We start from the raw sequence: 23,437 nt of genomic DNA, 5'->3' as shown, positions 1-23,437 counted from the left end.
AGAAAGGCTCAGCAGGTCTGGCAGCATCTATGTGGAGAAATCAAGTTAATATTTCAGGTCTAGTGACCTTTCCTCAGAACTGGCTTGGAAATATATTGCCTTCTGTGTCACTGCTTCAAATTCTGGAATTTGCTTCGTACTGGTACTGTTTATCTGTCTACTCCAAATGAACTGCAGTGATTCAAGAATGCTCCTGACCACCACCTTCTCAAAGGCAATGAGGGATGGGCAATATATAATGGCCCAGTCAGCAATATCCTCATTCTGTGAATGAAGAAAGAAAGAAATAAAAAGAGAGAGAGAGAGAGAGAGAGAAACTGCCTGCCCCCCTGCCCTGCCCTGCTCTCACAGTCCTGGCTTAGGATCCTGACCACTTCCAAATCATCCAAACGGTGTCATGGGAGAACAAGTTCAGGAAGCATTGCCCACAGTCACCACATGTGCAATATAGTTCTGCTGGTTGAAATGATACAAACTTTACAGCAAGTGGGAAAATCATTTGAACAAAATAGTGTGAAAATACCAGAATTGCAGCCAGTGCGAAGGATTGCAGTAATGTTAAAGAGCTGTTGGCAGGCTCTTGGGCTGCAGGTTCAGTTTAAGAAAGTAGACTATTCACTCATCTGTGCTCAATTACTAAATTATCCTATTGGCTGTTGGAGACTTCGATCCTGCATTCCTGCCCACAGTCCTTGTATAGCAGATATAGCCTAGTATTTTGCAGATAGACTTTATAAACAAAACGCAACTCTAATTTATTTACTGCATGGATTCAAAGGCTAATGGTATAAAGGTCACTACCATCTGGAAGGCATTTATTTAAATCTCTACACTGGATCATGGCAACAATTTGTAGATAACCAGAAAATACTGATCCATGTAAAAATTACAATCCTACTGCATTTTGATTTCATTTCTACATTACAAATGAATATGGAGTTTTATATATAATACAGGACAAAAGTATAAGGGTTTTGAACTGACAGGAATGTTGTCATGTAAGGCGTAGTGTCTGGATGGTTGATGTGCAATGCAGAGTGGTACCAACAGCGTGAGCTCGATTCTTGCATTGTCCCCAAGAGCACTATCCTCCGGTACTTACGGAACAAACCCATAGAAGAAAACACTACACGACCAGACACGATAGCAACCATACCGTATATCAAAGACATATCAGAGATAACCATCCGACTACTCAGACCCCTGGGAATCTTAGTGGCCCACAAACCAGAAAGCACCTTCCCTCAGCTCCTCACAGAAGGTTAAAGACCTGACAGCCACATCCAATAGGTTGAACGTTATCTGCAAGATACCCTGCAAAGGCTGAAAAACACTACATCGGACAAACAAGAAGAAAACTGACCATACAAGTACGCAAACGCCAGTTTGCCACTGCCAGACACGACCAGTACTCTTTCATTTCCAACCACACAGACATCGAAGGACACGAATTCAACTGGGACAATGTAACCATTCTGGCACAGGTGAAAGAAAGACACTGCAGAGAATTCCTTGAAGCCTGGCACTCCAAACGGAATTCAATCAATAGACACATTGAACTTGACCCCGTACACAAATCACAGAGACATATAAATACCAGGCAGGACAGAGCACCTACACCTTAACAATGACACACTGATGATGTCACTTAGTGAGGCGACGAAACATTTGCAGAAACACATACCAGCCCAGCAAAAGAATCTACAACTTCAAAGCACCTATGCTTAATCATAGCTGGTGTAATTTTGTTTTAAATAGAAAAACTAATGTCAGAGTATAGAAGCGGTAAAATCTACAATCAAAAGTTTGGGGCTCATTCAGATTATAATGAAAGGATAAAACAGTAACTGTCCTGGGCAATCAAATGTGCGAGAATGAATCACGGACATAACATAAATACAGTGTCACAACTGCTGCACTTGAATAGGATTGGGACACAAGACATTATGGGAAATATAATTCTTGAAGGATTTGAGCTCCAGAGAAAAAAGAAAAAAAATTCTGTAACACCTTTCACTATTTCATGATATGCAAAAGGTTTTTATAGTTAATTAAGTACTTTCTAGTATGGGAAAATCCCACAAACACAAGGAGGTATATGACCAGATCTTTATTGGGTGATTTTAGCTGTGGGATAAATGAGAGCCAAGATCAGGAGAGCTGGACTGCCCTTCTTTGAAGAGTCTATGGGATCTCTTACATCCATTTAAGAGGGCAGATAGACCTCAGCTGTTCTTTCTATATACAGAGTTAAAAATCACACAACACCCAGGTTATAGTCCAACAGGTTATTTGGAAATACTAGCTTTCAAGGCACTGCCTCTTCATCAGGTGGTTGATGAAGGAGCAATGCTCCAAAAGCTAGTGCTTCCAAATAAAGCTGTTGGACTATAACCTGGTGTTGTGTGATTTGTAACTTTGTACAGCCCAGTCCAATATCAGCATCTCCAAATCATCACTCTATATACAAGCATAGTATTTACCACTGGTAACTGGAGCATTGACCGGATCAAGTGTGCTACAGGTCAGGCTGTGCCACCTTCCTAGCTGAAGGAAATGTACGAGAGAGGTGAAGGTAAGGGCAGAAATAAACAAACCATGGTTGTTTTTTAAATCAAACAACAGTGAGAAAAAGTTGGATTTTATAAAATTTCAAGGACCTCCACAGCAAAGTGCTTAATCTGATGTGATGGGTCTGGAAGAATGCATCTTAAACAAAGTAATTTCAAATTATCGGTGCCCCATTGTATTGTGCTGAGTGATGCAAAATCTGTGTTCAAGCTCAGTTGCAGCTTTTAGGCTGTATATAACAGTACTGACAGTGGCTGACCACAGAACGTTTCCCCTTAATGGCCTCCTACTATTTATCCATTATACCAGTGAAATCTAATTATTTCTCTTTACTCTATGTCAAACTTCAGAATTTTGCTGGGCTGGCACTGACGACTGATTTCATTAATTTTGATTACCTTTGTTGGGACTGACTCCATTTCACAAACAGAGCTAAAAGCTGCTTCAAAATCCCCAGCCGCACATTATATCAACACAGTTTCCTAAATTAATTTGTACACTGAGTAGCAAATAAAAAGTGCTGAACATTATTTTATTGACTAAGTACAGATGCAGGGAGAATAGTGCTCAGTGGATGAAATTCTTTAGAATGCAATGGGCTTGGGAGTCAATAGTTTAAATTAGTAGATCACGTAACAAGACAAGTGTGATTTGCCAAACCAAATATTCAAGACCCAGATGTAAACCTTACACAAAACTTTCAGCAGTGTTTTGCCTCTGTAAACAAAAAAAGGTTCCAGTGATCTTAGTGGACAGCAAGATTTCTTTTGTTTTCAAATTTCTACTTCTCTGTCTTGAAAGTCTCCATTTCCCTACTGAAAGTATATCATTCCAGAAGAACATGGGGAATGCATTTGAGATTAAATTCCAATTCATGGTGAATATAAGCATAGTAATAAACTGTGTGGGCATCACTGCCAAGCCTAACTTAGTCCACATACAGACATATGTTTCTACATTTAATAGAACAGAAGCTAGTTTTTACCTCCGTAATGCAGTAGTGCACTGTCCCAGCACAGATCAATGAATAGAATCAAATACTGAGCCACCTTGAAAGCCTGAACCTTTCACTGAATAAGCTTGCTGAACCACGAAGGAACTTTCGGTACATCATCTTCCAACAATGCATGCAGAGAGCTTATTTGCCAGTCACTGACGGTCCTGTTTCTTCTGTTCTGGTAGATGCTTTCTATTTAACATTGCTTAGAGTTTAAATTTCTTTTAATTTTGAAATGTTGTGGAAAATGGTTTCACCATGTTTTCTGGAAATGCCTGGAGTGGTTTTCTCAAAAAAAAAAGAAATTGAAGATTCCCTGTGAACATTAAGAAAAATCTCCAAATAAAAAGTGGTTTTCTATAAATCACATGACTGACAATAAACACTGGCTTTGCTTAGATCCCCCAGGGCTGTTTTGAGTAGTGAGTGGCTTGAAAAGGTGCTTACTTTCTCTTATTCAGTTGGAGAACAAGTTTTTCAGCTGATCCCTTATTTCAAAACAGAAAGTCTTGACACTGAGTTGAGGGTGAAACCCATTTGTTCTTTTGAAACAGTGATTGAAGACACATCTCAAAAGTGTATTTCCTGAGCAAACTAATGTCTGTAGAACTTTGGGGACAATGATATTAGTGACTTTTATCAAAAATGTGTTCAGCTATTGCACATCCCTAATTGCCTGGAGGGCAGTTAAGAGTCGGCCACACTTCTGTGGGCTTGGAGTCACAACAGACCAGGATAGACAACTCTGAGTGGGGTTGGAAGGAGGAGGGGGAGGGAGGTCTTGCGATAATCAATAATTGCAACATTGTTGCCATTAGGCTAGCTTTTTATTGCAGAATTTTTGTTTTATTTTTTAAATTAACTTCAAATTCCACCAGCCACTATGGTGAGATTTGAACTATATTCCCAGAACATTATTCTGAGGCATTGCCGCTATGCCATTGGCTTGACCACATGTGCCAGAGAATCAGAGCAGCAGACTTCTAACATGTAATCATTAGATTTCAAGAATGACCCATTGACCAAAGCCAAGCTGTAACTAAATAACCCCAAAATGCGCGCATAGGTACTTTCTTAGGGAAAGAAGAAATTTCTTGTTTTGCAAAGGCGTTTATACTTCTATGTTTTTGTCTCCTTTAATCAATGATTGCAAAAGCTTTGTTTTGATAATAAACCTGTAACTGCACTGAATTAGATCTTGTCATTTAAACCATGAATTTGAAATAGTATTTATTTCGAAAATGTATTTTTATTTGATATTGTAACCCATAAAATAGTGAGAATGGAGTGCCAGTGCATTCTTTCGGTCTGTTATAACACAGAGGCAGACTTTTAAAAAAATTAAATTAATGAAGGAATCATAAGCTGTTGTTTGATGTGGGTTATGAATGCGATAAGTAAGGTGGGAATGTGACGATGCAAAAAAAATCCTTTAGGTCAAAAAATAAATAAATTTCCTTTGATGCTAGGAAGTATTTGAACAATTGCTTTCAAAGTCACCACCCATGTAACAGATAACTATTACCCTTGCCAAGTACAGGAAATTTTTGTGCTGGGCACATTCTTCAAAGGCTATCATTTCAGTAGGAGGAGGAAATTATGGATTATTTGGACTGAGGAAGAATTATGGATTCAAATTTTAAAACTGTGTTAGAGAAACTCAGCAGATCTGGCAGCATATGTGGAGAGAGAAGCAGAGTTAACATTGAGTCCGCTGTAATTTCTTCAGAGCTGGAAAAGTGTTTTTCTTTAAATACTTTAGACAGAAGGGTAGGAGAGGAGAGTGGAACTGATTGTGAGGTTTCAGAGTGTAAAAAGGAATGCTGAAACATGAAATAGAGATGTAAAATAGTGTCTGCTCGGCTGTGCAATGGCAACAAGACATAGGACTGGGAGAGTTTAAAGTCAAGGTGGAGAGCAGAAATATTTGAACTCTATATTGACTCCTGCAGGTGTAAAGTAACCAGGTGGAAGAGGAGTTGCTGTTCCTCCTGCTTACATTGAGTTTCTCTGAGCTGCTACAATGGACAGAGGACAAATGTTAGTATGGGAGCAAGTTTCTTATCAAAATTACAAACATTAGGAGGCTGGGTTCATTTATACAGAGAGAGCAGAGGTGTTCCCCATAGTGGCTATCAGTTTGTGTTTGGTCTCCCCCACGTAGAGGAGACCACATTGTGAACAGTGAACACAGTAGATTGATAGAAAATAGTACATGTAAATCATTGCTTCAACTCGAAGGTCTGTTTGGGTCTTTGGACAGTAAGGGGAGAGATTAAGTTAAAAGGAAGTTGAGAAGAGGCTGGTGGGGACAAGTTGTATGGAGTGAAGAAGGGCTTTATTATGGGAGTCATTCAGTTTATAGTAGATTTTGGTGGACAACTTACATCCAGAAATGAAAAACAGCAAGTTCAAGGAAGGAAAGGGTTAAAGATGGATCAGGTGAGAGAGAGGGATAGAAAATTGGTGATTACATTTTCTCCAATTCCAGACAAGAGCAGAAAGAAGCACCATTGACATCATTTATGTATCAGGGAAGGAGTTGTAGATGCACCCCACTCCCCCTCCTCAGAATAGAACTGGAATAAGGAATGTTTCACATACCTTTCAAAAGGTACAGCCATAACTGGGACCCAGCCATAACTACACCTGACATGGCGGAAGTGAGGCAATATAAAATGCAACAAACCACACAAAGTGAGGATGAGCTCAACCAAGCAAAGAACAAGTGGTGTTGGATGCGCAGGAAGAAGTGGAGAGCTTTCAAACCATCATAAATCGGGGATGGAAGAGAAGAAGATATTCAAATAATGACCTTCTGCAGCTTTGTAAGGTGTTTAAGATATCCAAGGGGAATTTCCAGATTTCTTTCTGGAAAACATTAAGATCATCTTTTTTTGCCTCTTTAGAATAGTTTGCAAGGTAGGAAACTACCTACCTTGAACAAGAGAGTTGAGATAGGAAAAAATTGGTTCTGATTGGCAAGAACAGACTGAAAATGGAGCCACTAGAACAGTCTGTTGTGGATTTTGGGAAGGAGGTAGAAGTGGACTTCTCAAATTGTTCACAGTCAAGTTACTATTGTCTCAGAAACATTCGCCCAACTTTAGTGAAGTCAAGGTAAATTTTAGTTAAGATTTTAATATAAACAAATGGACTTGGCTTATTGCATCAGATAAAACAGCAAAATAAATGTTTTAACATTGTGAGCATTAATAACAGCCAACTGTCCAAGAGTTGAATCATGCAATACTCAATTATAAACATTTCTATTGGCAATTAGAATAATGAATTTCAAAAGGATTCACAACTAATTTTCTGTTACGTTTGAGTGCCAGGCCCTTGTTTGGAGTCCAGATTGGATAGAATTGATTAGTTAGATTACAGCTTGTATTCTCCCTTGCATGCATTTTCATTTTCCGTTGAAGAAACAAATAAAAAATTAGGAAAACAATTTCAACCAGGATGTAATATGGCCTCTTTTTTCCAAAAGGTATAATGTGATTTTCTCAGCCTGCGATTGAGGAAGAATATGAAGAGGTCCAGAACGTCTACACCTTTGTTAATTTAACAAAGGCATCACAATCTGTGAACCACAGTGGGAGATTTTTTAAAGTTTAGATAAGCTGGCAGTTCGGTGAATATTAAAATGTTTATAATGGTCAAGTTAATCGACCCAGGATCCATTTGTGGAGTTCTGAGGAAAGGTCACTGGACCTGAAACATTAACTCTCTCTCTACAGATGCTGCCAGGCATGCTGAGCTTTTCCAAAAATTTCTGTTTTTGTTCCTTTTTATTTATTACCAGTTTAGTCACCAAAAAGGAATCAAATTTAGTTGTTCCAACATTGTTCAACATGCTGTGTACTGTAATAGTGAGGACAAAGCTGTACAGTCATCAGTTTCTTCACAGTTTGATAGCTATGCACAAAACAAGATCATATTTATAACTTATGTTTTTAATCCGAGATTGTTCAAGAATAACTAGCCTCAATGATGGATGCTTAATGAGCAAAATAGGCAGGTTACAGCTGAATACCTCCATCCTTTCAAATGTTCAAAAGAAGATGTAGAGGAAACAATATGCCAGCTACAGATTAGATGATCTGATACAGAGGAAAGGAATTGAACAAGTAGATTCATTTAAAAAGGAAGCCAACACAAATTTGTCACAAGGTAAGAAGTGTGATTAATTTAACATTTTTGATGTTATGACAGACTTGATAAGGGCAGAATGGGTGGAAACAATATTGGTAAATAGCTTGTTTACTGGACTAGAGGAAGGCGTTTTACAGGTATTGAAATTAGGGCCACTATTTTCCTGGTTCAGTTTCATGTCCGAGACTTGGGTCCATCGCAAGGCATAATTTAAAAATGTGCAGAGGACTACAAAACCGTATTGTGAACTGTGGACAGGAAAGTGATACACATCCAGAGGACAGATAGGCTTGTGAAATGGATTGACTGAAGAAATTTTAATGCCATGAATTGCGCAATGATATATTTTCATGAGAAGAAAAACAAAGAGAAAATACAAAATAAAGGGCACATTTCTAAAGGGGTGCAAGAATAAATGACACGTGGGGGTATATATAACAAAAGATGGCAGGGATGTTGAAAAAATGATTAAACTAAAAAGCATACAAGACCCACACCGTATCCTGGACTTCATAAACAGAGGCATAGGAGTGCAAGGCAAGGAGGTTGACAAGAATCTTTATAAAACACTGATTAAGCCTCAACTGAACTATTACGTCCAATACTGATCACTACCTTTCATTTGAATGCTTTAAAGGAGGGAAAGATTGATGAAAATAATTCGTGGAATGATGGTTCTCATTTACACCAGTAGATTGGAGAAGCTGAAGTGTTTGCCTTCTGAAAGGTTAACTTGAAATTTTACAGATGTTCAAAATCATGAGGGGTTTTGACAAAGGAGATTGGGAAAAACTGCTTTGACAGAAAAAGATCAGGAACTCAACACTGATTCAAGGTGAATGAAAGCAATAACTTCAGATTCTGGAAATCTGAAATTTAAAAAAAATGCTGGAGAAATTCAACAGGTCTCGCAACATCTCTAGAAAGAGAAACCAATGTTGTGAAGAATCACATCAAACTAAACATTAACTGTGTGTGTCTGTCTCTCTCCACTGATTTAAGGTGACTAGGAGAAGAATCAACATTAAAGTATGGATTTTTTTTAATGCAATGAGTGGTTAGACTTGGAAACCAGTTGCTCAATTAGAGAATTGCCACAGCAAATGTCCACGATGAGCTGAAGTCTGGAAATGGCAGCAGACAAGGCTAGATAAATGCTATGAAGATACTATTATAGTATATTAATATGTTCAGTATAACTTTAGCACCTGAGTGCACACAGGCATGCTTGATGACAAACAGCATGTCTGCCAAGTCACTTAAAATCCATTTTAGGCAGAGAGACCTAGCTGCCAAGCACATGTCACGATATTAATGAGAAATCAGAGTTGACATTTCAGGTCTGGTGACTCTTCCTCAGAACAGTTCTGAGGAAAAGTCACTGGACCCAACACGTTAACTCTGATTTCTCTTCACAGATGCTGCTAGACATGCTGAGCATTTCCAGTTCTTTTGGTTTTTTGGACATTGATGAAAATCCTCTTACCTGCCTCACTTGGCTTTGTGAAGTTACATCTGAAAATGTGTTGCTGGAAAAGCGCAGCAGGTCAGGCAGCATCCAGGGAACAGGAGAATCGGCGTTTCGGGCATAAGCCCTTCTTCAGGAATGAGGAAAGTTTGTCCAGCAGGCTAAGATAAAAGGTATGGAGGAGGGACTTGGGGGAGGGGCGTTGAAAATGTGATAGGTGGAAAGAGGTCAAGGTGAGGGTGATAGGTCAGACTGGGGTGGGGGCGGAGAGGTCGGGAAGAAAACACATTTTCAGCTCTGATCTCCAACATCTGCAGACCTCACTTTCTCCTTTGTGAAGTTACATGTCCATCCAACATCAGCTCAACTCCCATCCAACACACAAGAACCAAGGCATAGCTATTGATGCAGTGGAACACTCTTAAATGCTTGGATTTAAAACATTTTCTAACTAACATTCCTGTAATAAGAGAATCTAATTAAAATTATATTCTACTTGAGTAAAAACAATGACTTGCAACCATTAGAATAGGGACTGGGAGTTCTGTTATAAAGCAGGTAATGAGTGAGGGGGTGGTTTAAAGTGTTTCAAAATTATATATGGGGAGCCACTAACTGTCTCAATGCCCCAGGCAGAGGCTTTTTAGGAATAGAAATGGTCCATTTAGGTTGTTTGCTCTAGACTTGGTCTGCCTCCACTTCAGGCCTGGGTTCCTTGAAAATTCCACCATCTCTCACGGAGATGGGATTAGTCCAGTGTTCAGAGTCTCACTTTCAGCATGAGAATCTGGCTCCTGACCCTTCAGCCACTGTCCCTACCATGTAGAACTATAATCAGCAACCAGGTCACACTAGTGGAACAGGAAAATTGTTGCACAGGAAACAGTACTAAATGTGAAAATGAAAATGTTAATGCTGTACAACAAATCTCTACATTCAAGAGTTACAAATAAGGGCTTGGATATTTTGAATACCTACAACATTTGATTGGTCAAAAGGTCAAATCAAACAAATATATTTCCAAAAGTATTTCTGAGGATAGGTTAATTTCCTTACTGCTGAGTAATATCCAACAGAAATTACTCCACAGAAGGAAGCTATTTGAACTTGTGCAGTTTTAAAAGTACACATTTATCAATTTTCAAAGACATACCAATGAGAGGCAAACTTCTCATTAACCACTTCTTTCAACTGGGGTAATTTATTCTCTCTAATTACTTACTATTTTCTGCTAATAGGGAGTCTACAGAAAAAAAGGTAATGCAATCAATCATAGGAAATTATACTTAGATTCTGGGTCAGACCATCTTTCCAACTTTGGTTTAGGCATGTATACAAAATCAAATCCATATCTGTAGTTTCATCAAGAGCTTTGAATCAGCTGCCCATTTGAAGTTGTGAATTTAGCTGCCCTGGGTCATTGGACAGTTTTCCTGAAATCTCCATTGTTGCTTTAAAGATCTCAAATCGATCCATACGGAATCCCTGGCAGGTGGAATGGGGTTAGTGGGGGAACTGAAAATCTTATTTTTCCATGACAGCAGTACATAAAAAGTGGGAAAACGGACAAAGTATCACATATTTGGGGAAGTTTGTTTCCTTAGCCAATACCCACAGGAAACAATTTGTGCTTCAAGAACTATCAAGTGCGCTATGAATTTCTTACTGACTTCAGATACCTGCATAGGATGAATGCTCACCAGCGTCAAAATCAGGCCACAACACATGGAGTTTCCTTTTCATATAAGAAGGTGAAGAAAACTCGTGCATGATAAAGAAAGCACTGACATTTAAAACTAACAGATAAATGTGTAGTCACCATCCAAGCAGGAAACTAGCAATAATATTAAATATTGTTACTCAAAGTTAAATAGCACAAATTACAGAGAGAAAACTTGATTATTTGTATATTCCTTATACAAAGGCAGAAGACACATAGAATCAAGCCACTTAAATGTTTCAGTGATGAATGATGAGTTAAACAGATTGCAGTCAGTCATTATATTATGTATTCAAATGCCGAATGGACCATTGTAACATTGTTTAAAATATTCAGCCTTATATATGAAATCTTCCTTCTAGACAATAGTGGGAAATTTTGACGTTATATGGACAATGTGCCTTTTGTTCAAGTTTTTACGAAATCTCCTGCAATTGTCTCACCGAGATTACTTGAAGCTCGTTTTCTTCATGCTACTGGGAAGACTCAAGTTTCTCTATTTGGTTCATCTCTGGAGAGTTATTTTACTCTGATTGTGGAGTCAGCAGCAATACAGCTGAAGCGTTGGTGTGGTATTAGTTCCTTTTAAAATCAATTAACACATTTAGTCCACGGATGAACAACCTTTTCCCAGTTTAAGTTTTAATATGCTTTTACTGCACACAGTAAGCAACTTAAGCATTTCAAAATGCATAATACTTAAAATAGGTAAATATCTATCTATACATAAATATTGACAGTCATATTTGTGGAATTTACAAATTGACAAAATTAAAAATTGTAAGCAATGAACGTGTACATTAAAATCAGATAAGTAGAATTATGCAACAAAATGACTTCCATCAAATTAAAAATAAAACAGCAGAGTAGAGGTCTCGCTGTTTTGCAAAGCACAAATGGACCTAAAGCTGACAAAATTCATCAGTGTTCACACATTCAGCTGGAAGGGTCAAGCAACAGCTCCTGCCATGACTTGAGCCAGAGCCTGTATAAGTGTGAGGAATGAATTGCTAGAACATCTGAAATCAAAGTGGAAAAAATCTTTATTAAACCAGTAAATAATTCTTCCAGGATGGGAGGTGGAATGTGCATCTGTTTTGATGCATAAAATGAAAGATTCCTGCAGGTGAAGATAAAGCCCTGAGATATCAAATGTGGTTTACACATTTACAGTGTTTGCTTATGCAGCTTTAGGGACAGAAAGGCTTATTTATAAAAAAAAGCTTTTGTTTTACAACCCATGGGAATATATCCTTACATGGTATGGTTCATAGACTGAATTATTCTGCTACATATCCAAGCAAGGACGTGACTACACTTTCTACTTATAAAGTATCAATTAAATCTTGTCGTCATAAAATTCCCAAGTTGGTCATGCTCCAGAGAATTACCATTCTGTCTTCTTCCTGTTTGCTATTCTTGTTTATATCCTTCCTGCCCCTACATTTCTGACCATGTTGTAGGCTCTAAAACATGATAAATGCACAAAGCTCTGTTACTAATTAGCTTTTTCCTGTTCTTAAATGAACTAAACAGTGACATTAGAATTAAGATTGAAAAACTGGATAAAATCATGATCCAATGTTTTTTATTTAATCAAATTGTGTTGAAAGATAAATACAGAATTAAAGCTGTCACTTCGTAACTGGTATGCTTGGTAACAACCCTACTTCATTTACAGATTTCATAACATGGTGCGATTCACCATTGCACAAAGGAATGGAGAATTTTGATGATATCACAGGGTTCTAAATAGGGACATCTGGGGTATATGGAAGTTAGACACAATGTGGGTTGTTGCACTACACAATTTCTGGTTAATTCTGCATTTTTTAATGTAAAAAGTGGACTCAAGAAGCATTGCTCACAATTGCCCTTTGTATACTTATTTTCAGTGCATCTGAAATTATATGACACTTTACTGTGGAGGTGTCAGCTGAGCCCTGTATGTGCTATTAACCCAAACATTGCTCTGCTTCAGAAATAATGCAGTATAATGACTAATTAAGCCAAATGTTAGATTGGATACTGGCATGCATTAACCCACTTCTGATCCGTTGTTAAACCCCTTTAGCATCTTCAGAAAAAGTTTGCATTTGTTTATGTTGGATAGCAATGGGGAACACATACCACTACAGAGTCATACAGCACAGAAACAGATCCTTCGGTCCAATCCGTCCATGCCAGTTTCCATTTGCGTATGGAACTAAACTAGTTCCATTTGTGTGTGTGTGTGGCCTATATCACTTTCTTATTCATGTACATGTCCAAATGTCTTTTTAAATGCTATAACTGTATCTGCATCTACCACTTCCTCAGGTAGTTCATTCCATGTAGGAAACACCCTCTGTATGAAAAAGCTGCCCCTCAGGACTCTTAAATCTTTCCCCACTCAGTTTAAAAATATCGCCTCTAGTTTTGGACTCCCTTACCTTAGGAAAAAGCCCTTTCACCACTAATAGATATTGTCCCTCACGATTTTATAAACCTCTATAATGGTCACCCTACGACCTCCTGTCTTCCAGTGAAAAAAGTCTAAGCCTATCCAGCCTCTCATAACTCAAACCCTCCAGTACTGGCAACATCTTTGTACTTTTTTTTGAACCGTCTCCAATTTAATAATATTCTTTTTATAGCAGGGCAACCAGAACTGTACATAGTACTCCAAATTGACCTCACCAATATTCTGTACAACTGCAACATATCCCAACTCCTACACTTATTGGTCTGAGCAATTAAGAAAGTATTTTGCACGTTTGCCTTATCTTCTTAACCATCCTGTCTGCCTGTGATGCAACTGTCAAAGAACTATGTACCTGAATCTCTTGGTTTCTCTGTACAACATCACTACCTAGGGCCCTACCATTAATTGTATAAGTCCTACCCTTGTTCGTCTTAACAAAAGATAACACCTCGCATTTATCTAAATTAGATTCCATCTGCCACTCCTCAGCTCATTGGCCCGATTGATCAAGATCACTTTGTACTCAGAGGTAGCCTTCTTCATTATAGCACCAATTTTGGTTATCTGCAAACTTACAAACCACACTTTCTGAATTCTTATACAAATAATTGTGTATAAGTGACAAACTACTCAACTGACTCAACGCCGATTCCTGCGGAACACCATTGGTCACAGGCCTCCATTCTGAAAAACAATCCTCTACCACCAATATGTCTCCTACCATCAAACCGATTTTGCGATTTTGCATCCAATTGGTAAGCTCTCCCCGAATCCCATGTAGTAAAAGAGGGTGAGGAAGAAACACAATTGAATAAGCAAGCACAATAGAAGGGGAATACATTCATCCCAAATTTCAAAAATTAGGGGCAAAATGCAAAAGAAAGAGACTTAAAAAAGAACAATCAAATTAAAAAATTGGCCTGGATGTAGTTGGTAGTGAATGAGATGCAAGAATGCTCCAATAACCTAATAATGTATCATTCTGATACAGAGTTGAAATTACCTGATATCTGATCCAGTGATACTAACTAGTGTTAGTTTGACAGGGAAAAGTTGTGTTTGTTGCTGTTGCACCTGCAGGGAATGCAGTCACATGCCAAAAGTAGTTACCCATGTAAAATAACCCTGGAATTGAGCTAACTGGGTGGCACGGTGGCTCAGTGGTTAGCACTGCTGCCGCACAGCGCCAGGGTCCCAGGTTCGATTCCAGCCTTAGGCGACTGTCTGTGTGGAGTTTGCATATTCTCCCCATGTCTGCGTGGGTTTTCTTCGGGTGCTCCGGTTTCCTCTCACATTCCAAAGATGCGCAGTTCAGGTGAATTGGCCATGCTAAATTGTCCATAGTTTTAGGTGCATTAGTCAGGGGGGGGTGGGGGTTACTCTTCGGAGGGTCACTGTGGACTTGTTGGGCCGAAGGGCCTGTTTCCACTCTGTAGGGAATCTAATCTAATCTAAACTGCGATGCTGACTAAAGCACAAATTGGTGGAGAACCTCTGCAGGTCTGGCAGCATCTATGGAGAGAAAACAGTTAATGTTTTGAGTATGGTGGGTGACTGGACTGTGGGTCACGGGTTTGTTTCAGATCTCCAATCAAGTGCTTTGTTTTATTTTAGTTTTTGGACAAACTCATATATACTTTCAAGGTGTAAGCTTTGTTTAGGATGTAATCAGATCTGGTGCATATAGTGGTGAATAAAGTGTGGCATGGTGGCTCAGTGGTTAGCACTGCTGCCTCACTGCGCCAGGGACCTGGGTTCGATTCCCACCTCGGGCGACTGTCTGTGTGGAGTTTGCACATTGTCCGTGTCTGTGTGAGTTTCCTCCCACAATCCAAAAATGTGCAGGTTAGGTGAATTGACCATGCTAAAATTGCCCATAGCATTCAGGGATATGTAGGTTAGCTGCATTAGTCAGGGATAAATGTAAGGGAATGGGTCTGGGTGGGTTACTCTTCGGAGGGTCGGTGTGGACATGTTGGGCCAAAGGGCTTGTTTCCAGACTGTAGGGATTCTATAAATTCTAAAAAAAAGTGACAGAGTGGAGGGGCAGTGAGCATTCAATGGTCAAGAGTCACACAAAGGATGTCATTAGCAGCACTGATTGCCAGTTCCAGCACAAGAGACACTCAAACTACTGGGAATGCAAAAAAGCATGGTTTCTTTTAAAAACATTGAAGGTGCAAGTTTTGTTTATGGATACAGTATGAAATATATCGAAACGACAGGTGAATGCAGGGCAAAAACATATTGCTTTAGTTTTATGTAAGGAAATAGATAATTAGAGTGTGAACAAATTGTGCACAGCTGTACAAGCTAGTCAAAAGAAAGATTTTAAGTAAAAACAGAAACATCTAGAAATGTTCAACAGGAGCGCATCTGTGAAGACAAAGAATAGAGCCAATGTTTCTGGTTGATCACCTCTTAACAGAACCTGGGTGGATTCATTCTTAGAGGTACAACTATAATCAAACAAAAAGAGCTGAAATTCTTGTTCAACAGGAGACCTCAGCTCGGTCACAATCCAGGGCGAGATAAAGTGCAGCACTCAACCAATACTGTCCCCAAGTGACTCCACTATGCCGGGAGAAGTCACTCTCTAGGTTGCTGATTAGATCATCACTAAGCAATTAAATTCAAATATGCAAAAGCAAACTGGATACACTCGAGAGAAGGTTCAATCATGTGGTAATAGACATGGTCATTTTTCTCAAAAATAAACAGAATTTGCGTGATGGGTTGAATGGTTGAATTCTTATTCCACTGTGTTTCACTTTCTGTTCATGGTCACACTTCACAACCCTTTCCCTGCACTACCACACAATTTTAAATCTAAATTCTTTCATTGCCTGATAAACTCTAAAATGTTATTTTTATTCTCTTGCAGATAGATCATACATGAAAACATCCATTCTGTATTGATGGACAATTTTTAAATTGAACTCAACCATGTACTGACAACGTTTCCACACTCCAGTGAAACCACGGCTGGGTACAGCACGTACTTCAAGCCTCTTTCCTTCAGTGCAGCCTCAGTTGAAACATTTGTCTACAGGATTCATAATTCAAAAAAAATTAAAAATACACCCAATGTGATGGATTAGTGCTGTAGCATCATCTGTGCTGCAGGTAATATTGCCAAAATGCAGCAATGTTTTTGTAACAGGTTAGCTGCGCCAGTTGATATACATAGCAAGAGACATACTGGCTGGTTAAAAAGTAGTGTGTTATGCTATTTTGAAGAACACATTGAGGGCCAACTTAGACTGAAGTGACTTTATGAATTGATGAATTTACAGCACAATAAGCTTGATTCGAGGCTGTTCAACGCAATTAGCCCAGAGACAACCGAAGGACTTTGTAATAGCTGAAGGAATTCTGCAACAAAACTGTCTATTGTAATTATGAATAAAGCTTTCTCTGTGAAAACTGGTCTATTTTAAAAATGACCTTTTAAAACAAAAGGAGAAAGCAACAAATGTTTTGCCGAATGATGACGTCCTTTGGATTTGTGTTCCATCTTAAAGAGACGTATTGGTTTATCATTAACATCTTTTACACTCTGCTCAAATATTGGGGAGGGAAGTGAAATTTATGCAGTAGTAACGTTAGGAAATGAAACCTTTTTAAATGGCTAGTTGCTCGTGTACGCTACCATACTTTCGTTCAGAATATTTAGTTGAAACTTCAACCTCTGATCAGAGAAAGGAATGTTAACTAGTAAAGATACAATGTTAATAGAACTTTTCAATTTGTCTTTTGTCTTTGCAAAACTGTTCACAACAAACATTGTCCCATGCTGTTCAATTCAGATTGTCAGTAAAACGTGTTGATATTGATAATTACATTTATAGCTGTGTAGTCAAATAAAAATGCCACAAGTCCCCTGCACATCACGTGCAGACATTGTTAAAGAAAGCTTACACAAGCAACTTAAATACTTAATACAACACTGTAAAAAAACCTCAGTGGCAAATGGCTTATGTCTGCACTCTGTTCCACACAGGAACATTTCCCCACATAATCATCACTAAGTGAAGAAATTAATTGTAAATAACGAAGTAAATTAAGAGACTGTGTTGGTTAATTCAGATCATTCATATTTTTGCTTTATTAATGTGTACACTGATGGATTAGGAGTTACACTCCATATCTCATTGTTAAGAAAAATTATACAAAGAAAATTCCACTCCTTCAAGAATATAGCTGGAGTTTTGTTATAGAAATGTTAAAATTTCGCACAGGTAGCTCACGATTAAATAGCTTTGTCAGTCACATTTTGCACATAGAATATTGTAATATAAGTAATCTGCTGAAAGAATAGGCAATATCATTTAAGGAGACTGTATTCATCTTACTCATTTGAACACAAGATGCTCACATGGTAGCTATGAGACAATAAGTGCATCTGGAACACATACACTAACATCTACAGGATTAAAAAAAATTGGATTTGGAGTTATGCACTTTAGTCATAGAGATGTACAATACAGAAACAGACCCTTCGGTCCAACCCATCCATGCCGACCAGATATCCCAACCCAATCTAGTCCCATCTGCCAGCACCCAGCCCATCTCCCTCCAAACCCTTCCTATTCATATACCCATCCAAATCCCTTAAATGTTGCAAATTTACTAGCCTCCACCACTTCCTCATTCCATGGCTAGCTCATTCCATGGCTAACATCACCCTGTGTGAAAAAGTTGCCCCTACTTCTTCAGACATTGGTGAAGCTTGGCCTTTTCAAAAGCAATCGTGCAGTCATTTGTCTCTGAATTGTGTAGATTAGATTACTTACATTAGATTAGATTACTTACAGTGTGGAAACAGGCCCTTCGGCCCAACAAGTCCACACTGACCCGCCGAAGCGTAACCCACCCATACCCCTACATTTACCCCTTTACCTAACACTACGGGCAATTTAGCATGGCCAATTCACCTAACTTGCACATCTTTGGAGTGTGGGAGGAAACCGGAGCACCCGGAGGAAACCCACGCAGACACGGGGAGAACGTGCAAACTCCACACAGTCAGTCGCCTGAGGCGGGAATTGAACCCGGGTCTCTGGCGCTGCGAGGCAGCAGTGCTAACCACTGTGCCACCGTGCCGCCCACTAAGTAGTTCAATGAAAAGACAGGACTTCATCATGCTCATGGCTATTAAACCCATTTTGATTACACATCTCTTACTCAGGGCATAGGAACCATAAGATCGACAACAGTGGAAATATTACCTGCGCAGCATGAGGCACTATGAACTATAAATTTTGCTGTGTGCTTTTTGGGAGAGTTCATACCCCAGCTGTGGTGGCAGATAACAGAAATGTCATTAGTTTTTGATAATACTATGACAAACTATTGAAAAGTCAGCTTTGATCCATCAAAAGTTTGAATCCTGCCTGAATAGTAATTTCATCTCACTAAAATTCCGAGTTTATGTAAGCTATCAGCAACACTTCAGAAATAGTTGATAATCTCCATGTAGGCAGAGATGGCCGTGGGGAACAGCATTAGACTTTCAGAATCAGAATGTCTTAATTACATTGTTCTCTTAATCACATCAAACAATTCCCATCATGTGAATTTAAATGCCAAAACACATTATGACATCTTTTTTGGACCTTATAGCTGCTGTTACTTCAACCAAAACACCAATTCCCTTTCCAGCATTCATGACATTGATTTGGATCTGAATCATTTCCTTTCATATGGCATTGCTGTTAAATATGGCTGATCTTCAATTTGTTTATGCTCCATTCACATTGTGAAAAACTTAATCAGCACCTGTTTTAATAATCAAGTATTTGAACTTCCAGCCTGGATTCTTATTTGGGCATAGAGTGGCAGCAATGTTCTGATGGATGCAATTACATTTGACAGACCCAAAATCTTATCTGAAATGCACTAAAAGCAGAAATTGCGAGAGAAACTCAGCAGGTCTGGTAGCATCTGTGGGGAGAAAACAGGGTTAAATGTTGAGACAAGTGACTCTGCCTCAGAACCATTTTCTCCCCACAGATGCTGCCAGACCTGCTGAGATTCTCTAGCAATTTCTGCTTTTGTGTGTTTCATATTTAAAGCATCCACAATTTTTTCAATACAATCAAAAAATTTCATCTTTCTGACAACACCAAGTCACAATCTGAAACCATTTCTAATTTTTTATTTAAACAACTTGCTATTTTCATTGGTCTGAGCTCACTTAATAGTTTTGGCTGTAATTTTGTACTGTAAGCGCACAATGGATTTAAGATCTCCACAAGATCAGCTAGTAGTGACCACCACTCACCAGTGCCACTTGACACAATGAAGGACAACTGGATGATGTGTTCCAGCACTGATTGTACCAAAGTGAACATGAACATCTTGAACATTCAGCCAATCAATATTGCACACAAATGTATAATAGTCACAGTAAAACCAGATTATAAAATGTGAACATTATTCATTTTTCCTACTGGTGTTAAGAATGAGTAAATAGAATTGTTTATAACAGGAAGAAAATCAATGCAAATTTTCAGAATATGCATCTAATATACAGAAGAAAATGCAGCATCTTATAATGACAAAGCTTAACTCCCCTTTTTTTCAGACTGACCAATCCTACTAACAATGATCACACACCAAACATACAAGTCCATTCAATCCCATAGCTTCAGAGGTTTGAAGCAACAATTTGATTTTTATACCATAAGTGATGTGTACTTTTGTAAATATAAGCCAGCAATTGTTTCCTCCCACTGCCCAAATATTGCACCCACAATTCTAACATGATTCTTCAGTTTTTAAATGAAGGTACCAACCTAAACTAGAGACTGAATCTTGCAGAATATTAAATTACAGATATTAAAATCAATTTCCATTGTAGGTAACTCTATATTTTCTTTGGGTGATGATACCAAACTTGGGCTTCATTCAGTTTTTGATACTGTACATCCTGTCAGAAGATCCCAAATAAAGTAAGAAAAATTTCATTGAATTCTCATTACTGGAAGTTTTGCACATTTTGGTAAACTGAAGTTCAGAGTAGTAAACAAGCAACACCTGAATCTTTCAATTGCATAGGACTTTGTTCCACACATTAGGGAAAGATGTAATTCACTTTGAAATGTGTTTAATTATCAGCATGTGATAGGTATCCTATTACTGAACTCTGACTAGTCATTGTTGGGTCAGCTGAAAACAATTTGAAGGGTGCCAGGTTGTGGGTCTCTGAAAGCTGTTTGGTCAACAAATTGCTGAGAAGCCTTTTTTTAAAAAAAAATGTTTATTGAACTGCATCCATTTAATTCATAAAACTTTACTGTTTTGTTTTAAATGGAGATAATAGTGAAGACAAGCATCAAGATTATTGGCATCTGGATCGCATAGTCTTTTCAAAGCTGGAAAAACACATTTCTGCTATTCAATTTATGGTGGAAACTAGATCTTGCCAACTGACTAATGTTCAATGGGCTCTGTCAAAAGGTTATTTCAAAGTAATCCATTTGAGGAGGAGAAAAGTGCTTTTTGTGTATGACAAATGATCTCTTATTAATCTTGTAATATGAACACAAGCATTATAAGTGTTGCCATGCAGAACACATCACCCCTATTAAACTATGGCAGAAACATCATATTTGATTATTTTTATCTGCCATTTCACCTTATGGGGCTATGTAACTATATATCCTAAAATTGGTGGAAGGTGTCATAAGATAAACATTTAAGTTTTACTCTGGTGAAGTTTGAGAGTCTTTAATCATCACAAGATGGTCATCTTGATTAAGCTGTTCAGAAATATAAAGTAGATTGTTAGTTTCTGTTTAATAAAGTTGATCAATACTTAGACATTGGATGTTAATCTGGACACTTCCTTTAGCCCAGTTATTGCTGCCTAGTTTTTGATTGTGTTGCACTGGGAGTCCCAATATAAATAAGTTGACTTGGATGCTAATTTAATGCTACTTCCAGAAATAAAGGCTTTTAAAAAAAAGATTGTTTTGCCAACCTTAAGAATGTTTAAAAAAATGAATACTTCTAATGCTTCTTGTTTATTTTTGAAAAATGAACATTTGCAACACCTGGTGGTTTGCTTGTTTCTTAAGGGATCCATGTATTCTACTGAGGAATAGTCTGAGACATATGGGAGCTGGTGAGTACAATAAAAGATGTTTTTCATTGTTAAATTTTTTGTTTGAATGGCTGCTTCGAGAAGGCATGGGAATAGACACATTCTGATAATTTTAACCTTCCCAAATTGGATAGATTGATTTAATTTGGGTGAGATTCTAATATGTTAATAGTCTAAAATAGGATCCCACTTCCCTAAAATCTGTCCACCTTTAATGTTAATAGAAGTGGGATGAGAGGTGAATGCTGGAAATGTGTTGCTGGAAAAGCGCAGCAGGTCAGGCAGCATCCAGGGAACAGGAGAATCGACATTTCGGGCATAAGCCCTTCCTGAAGAAGGGCTTATGCCCGAAACGTCGATTCTCCTGTTCCCTGGATGCTGCCTGACCTGCTGCGCTTTTCCAGCAACACATTTCCAGCTCTAATCTCCAGCATCTGCAGACCTCACTTTCTCCTCATGAGAGGTGAATGACCAATCTGATAAGATTGAAAGCTTTGGAGGAGGCTGTGTGTGTCATTTTAATAGGATTTCCATTCTTAAAACTAAATTCACTTGGTTTCTCGAGACATGACCAGTATTGGATCCAGCAACTTGGTGCTTTATGGCACTAGTTGTGGTTCGGGGTAACAGGTACAGCAACTTGTTAACTCCTCCTTCATCTCTATAGTCTCCCCACACCACCCCAGATTATCCATACTCCAAATCACCTAGCTCAAAACTGTTGAATCCCATCTGAAACTAACACTCAGGGTGCAAAGGAGAAGTGACATTTGTTCATGCATGTTGCCAGCTTTTACCCAAATTACCCAAATTAGGATGATTCCATAGCATAGTAGATAAATGGCAGAAGGTATTGTTCACATTGCACAGAGAACAGCAAAATCACTGTTTTAACCACTGTAAATTTTGTTTTCATTTAGCGTTGGCTTTTTGCTATAATCTTATTACCTGAAATTATTTAAAACTGTTATAAATGAAATTTATACATCTTTCCTTGATGAGAGAGCAATAATAACTTTTATTTAGGAGATATGTCCATGGCCTGAAGGCTGAATTGCGGTATGAGTTACCTTGAAAATCTCAAAAATAAAACAAAGTAATCAGTGTAAAGGTGTGGAAATATGTAATGAGAATGTAGTAACAAAAACAGACAAATTTAATTGGGAACAGGGAAGTGGTAGATGGGATATTAAAGGAATGGTAATGTCCTAATCAACTTTGTATTAAAATTACATACCAGTACTCTGTTTCCACATTACAGACACTGAAGTACCCCACCCCTCCAATCGCAACAAGGACAGAAACCCCCTGGTCTTAACTTCCACCCAACTAACCTCCAGATACAACACATCATCCTCCACCATTTCTGCCACTTACAAACAGACTCCAACAGTAGGGATATTCTTCCCTCCGCAACTCCCTCGTCAAATACCCCCACCACCCACCTCCGCTGACCTGCTGTGCATTATCAGCACCACACTCTCGACACTGAAGTATATGTAGTATAATAATTTTAAGTACTATGTTAAGGAATGGAACTGTGCTTCCCAACCCTTTGCCCACTGTAACTCTGCTTTGACTCTTGGAAAGTTGAGAGTAAGGGCCTGTTAGAGCAGGAACATGGTAGTTGTAACTTGTTGGTCCAAGTTACCGGTATCCCCAGTTCTTGCACAATGCTTTTGGCATGGTTGCTACCTGGGCCTATATCCCTAATCCTAGTACATGTCTCTTCAGATAGGCTCATTGTCCATCCTGTCATTGGGTGGACCCTGGGATTCCAGGCCTTTCTATCATCTTACCAATTACCTTTGTATTCTTGTCCACCAGAAATTCAGTTATTGACCCCTTGGATCCTCAATTAATGTTGCTATTTTTAGACTTGCTGCTGTTTTCACTGTCAACCGCCTCATGTGGCTTTGCCTTGTATTGATGTCCATTCTTTGTCCTGC

The 23,437-nt window shown here is 38.5% G+C and overlaps 1 protein-coding gene across 1 annotated transcript in view; it reads left to right on the top strand.

Annotated features, from left to right (window-relative positions):
* The window catches only part of dacha (dachshund a), a 391,212-nt gene extending 374,408 nt beyond the window's left edge, over positions 1-16,804 (top strand). Inside the window, exon 11 of the mRNA XM_043704519.1 lies at positions 16,263-16,804. Coding sequence (XP_043560454.1) covers positions 16,263-16,297 — 35 coding nt within the window. The 3' untranslated portion in view covers positions 16,298-16,804. The remainder of the gene's footprint in view (positions 1-16,262) is intronic.
* Positions 16,805-23,437: the final 6,633 nt, after the last annotated feature.

This window comes from Chiloscyllium plagiosum, chromosome 15 (assembly GCF_004010195.1).
Source record: "Chiloscyllium plagiosum isolate BGI_BamShark_2017 chromosome 15, ASM401019v2, whole genome shotgun sequence".
Taxonomy (NCBI): domain Eukaryota; kingdom Metazoa; phylum Chordata; class Chondrichthyes; order Orectolobiformes; family Hemiscylliidae; genus Chiloscyllium; species Chiloscyllium plagiosum.
The sequence above is the reverse complement of the archived record's forward strand: the minus strand, read 5'-3'. Positions and strand labels throughout refer to the sequence as shown.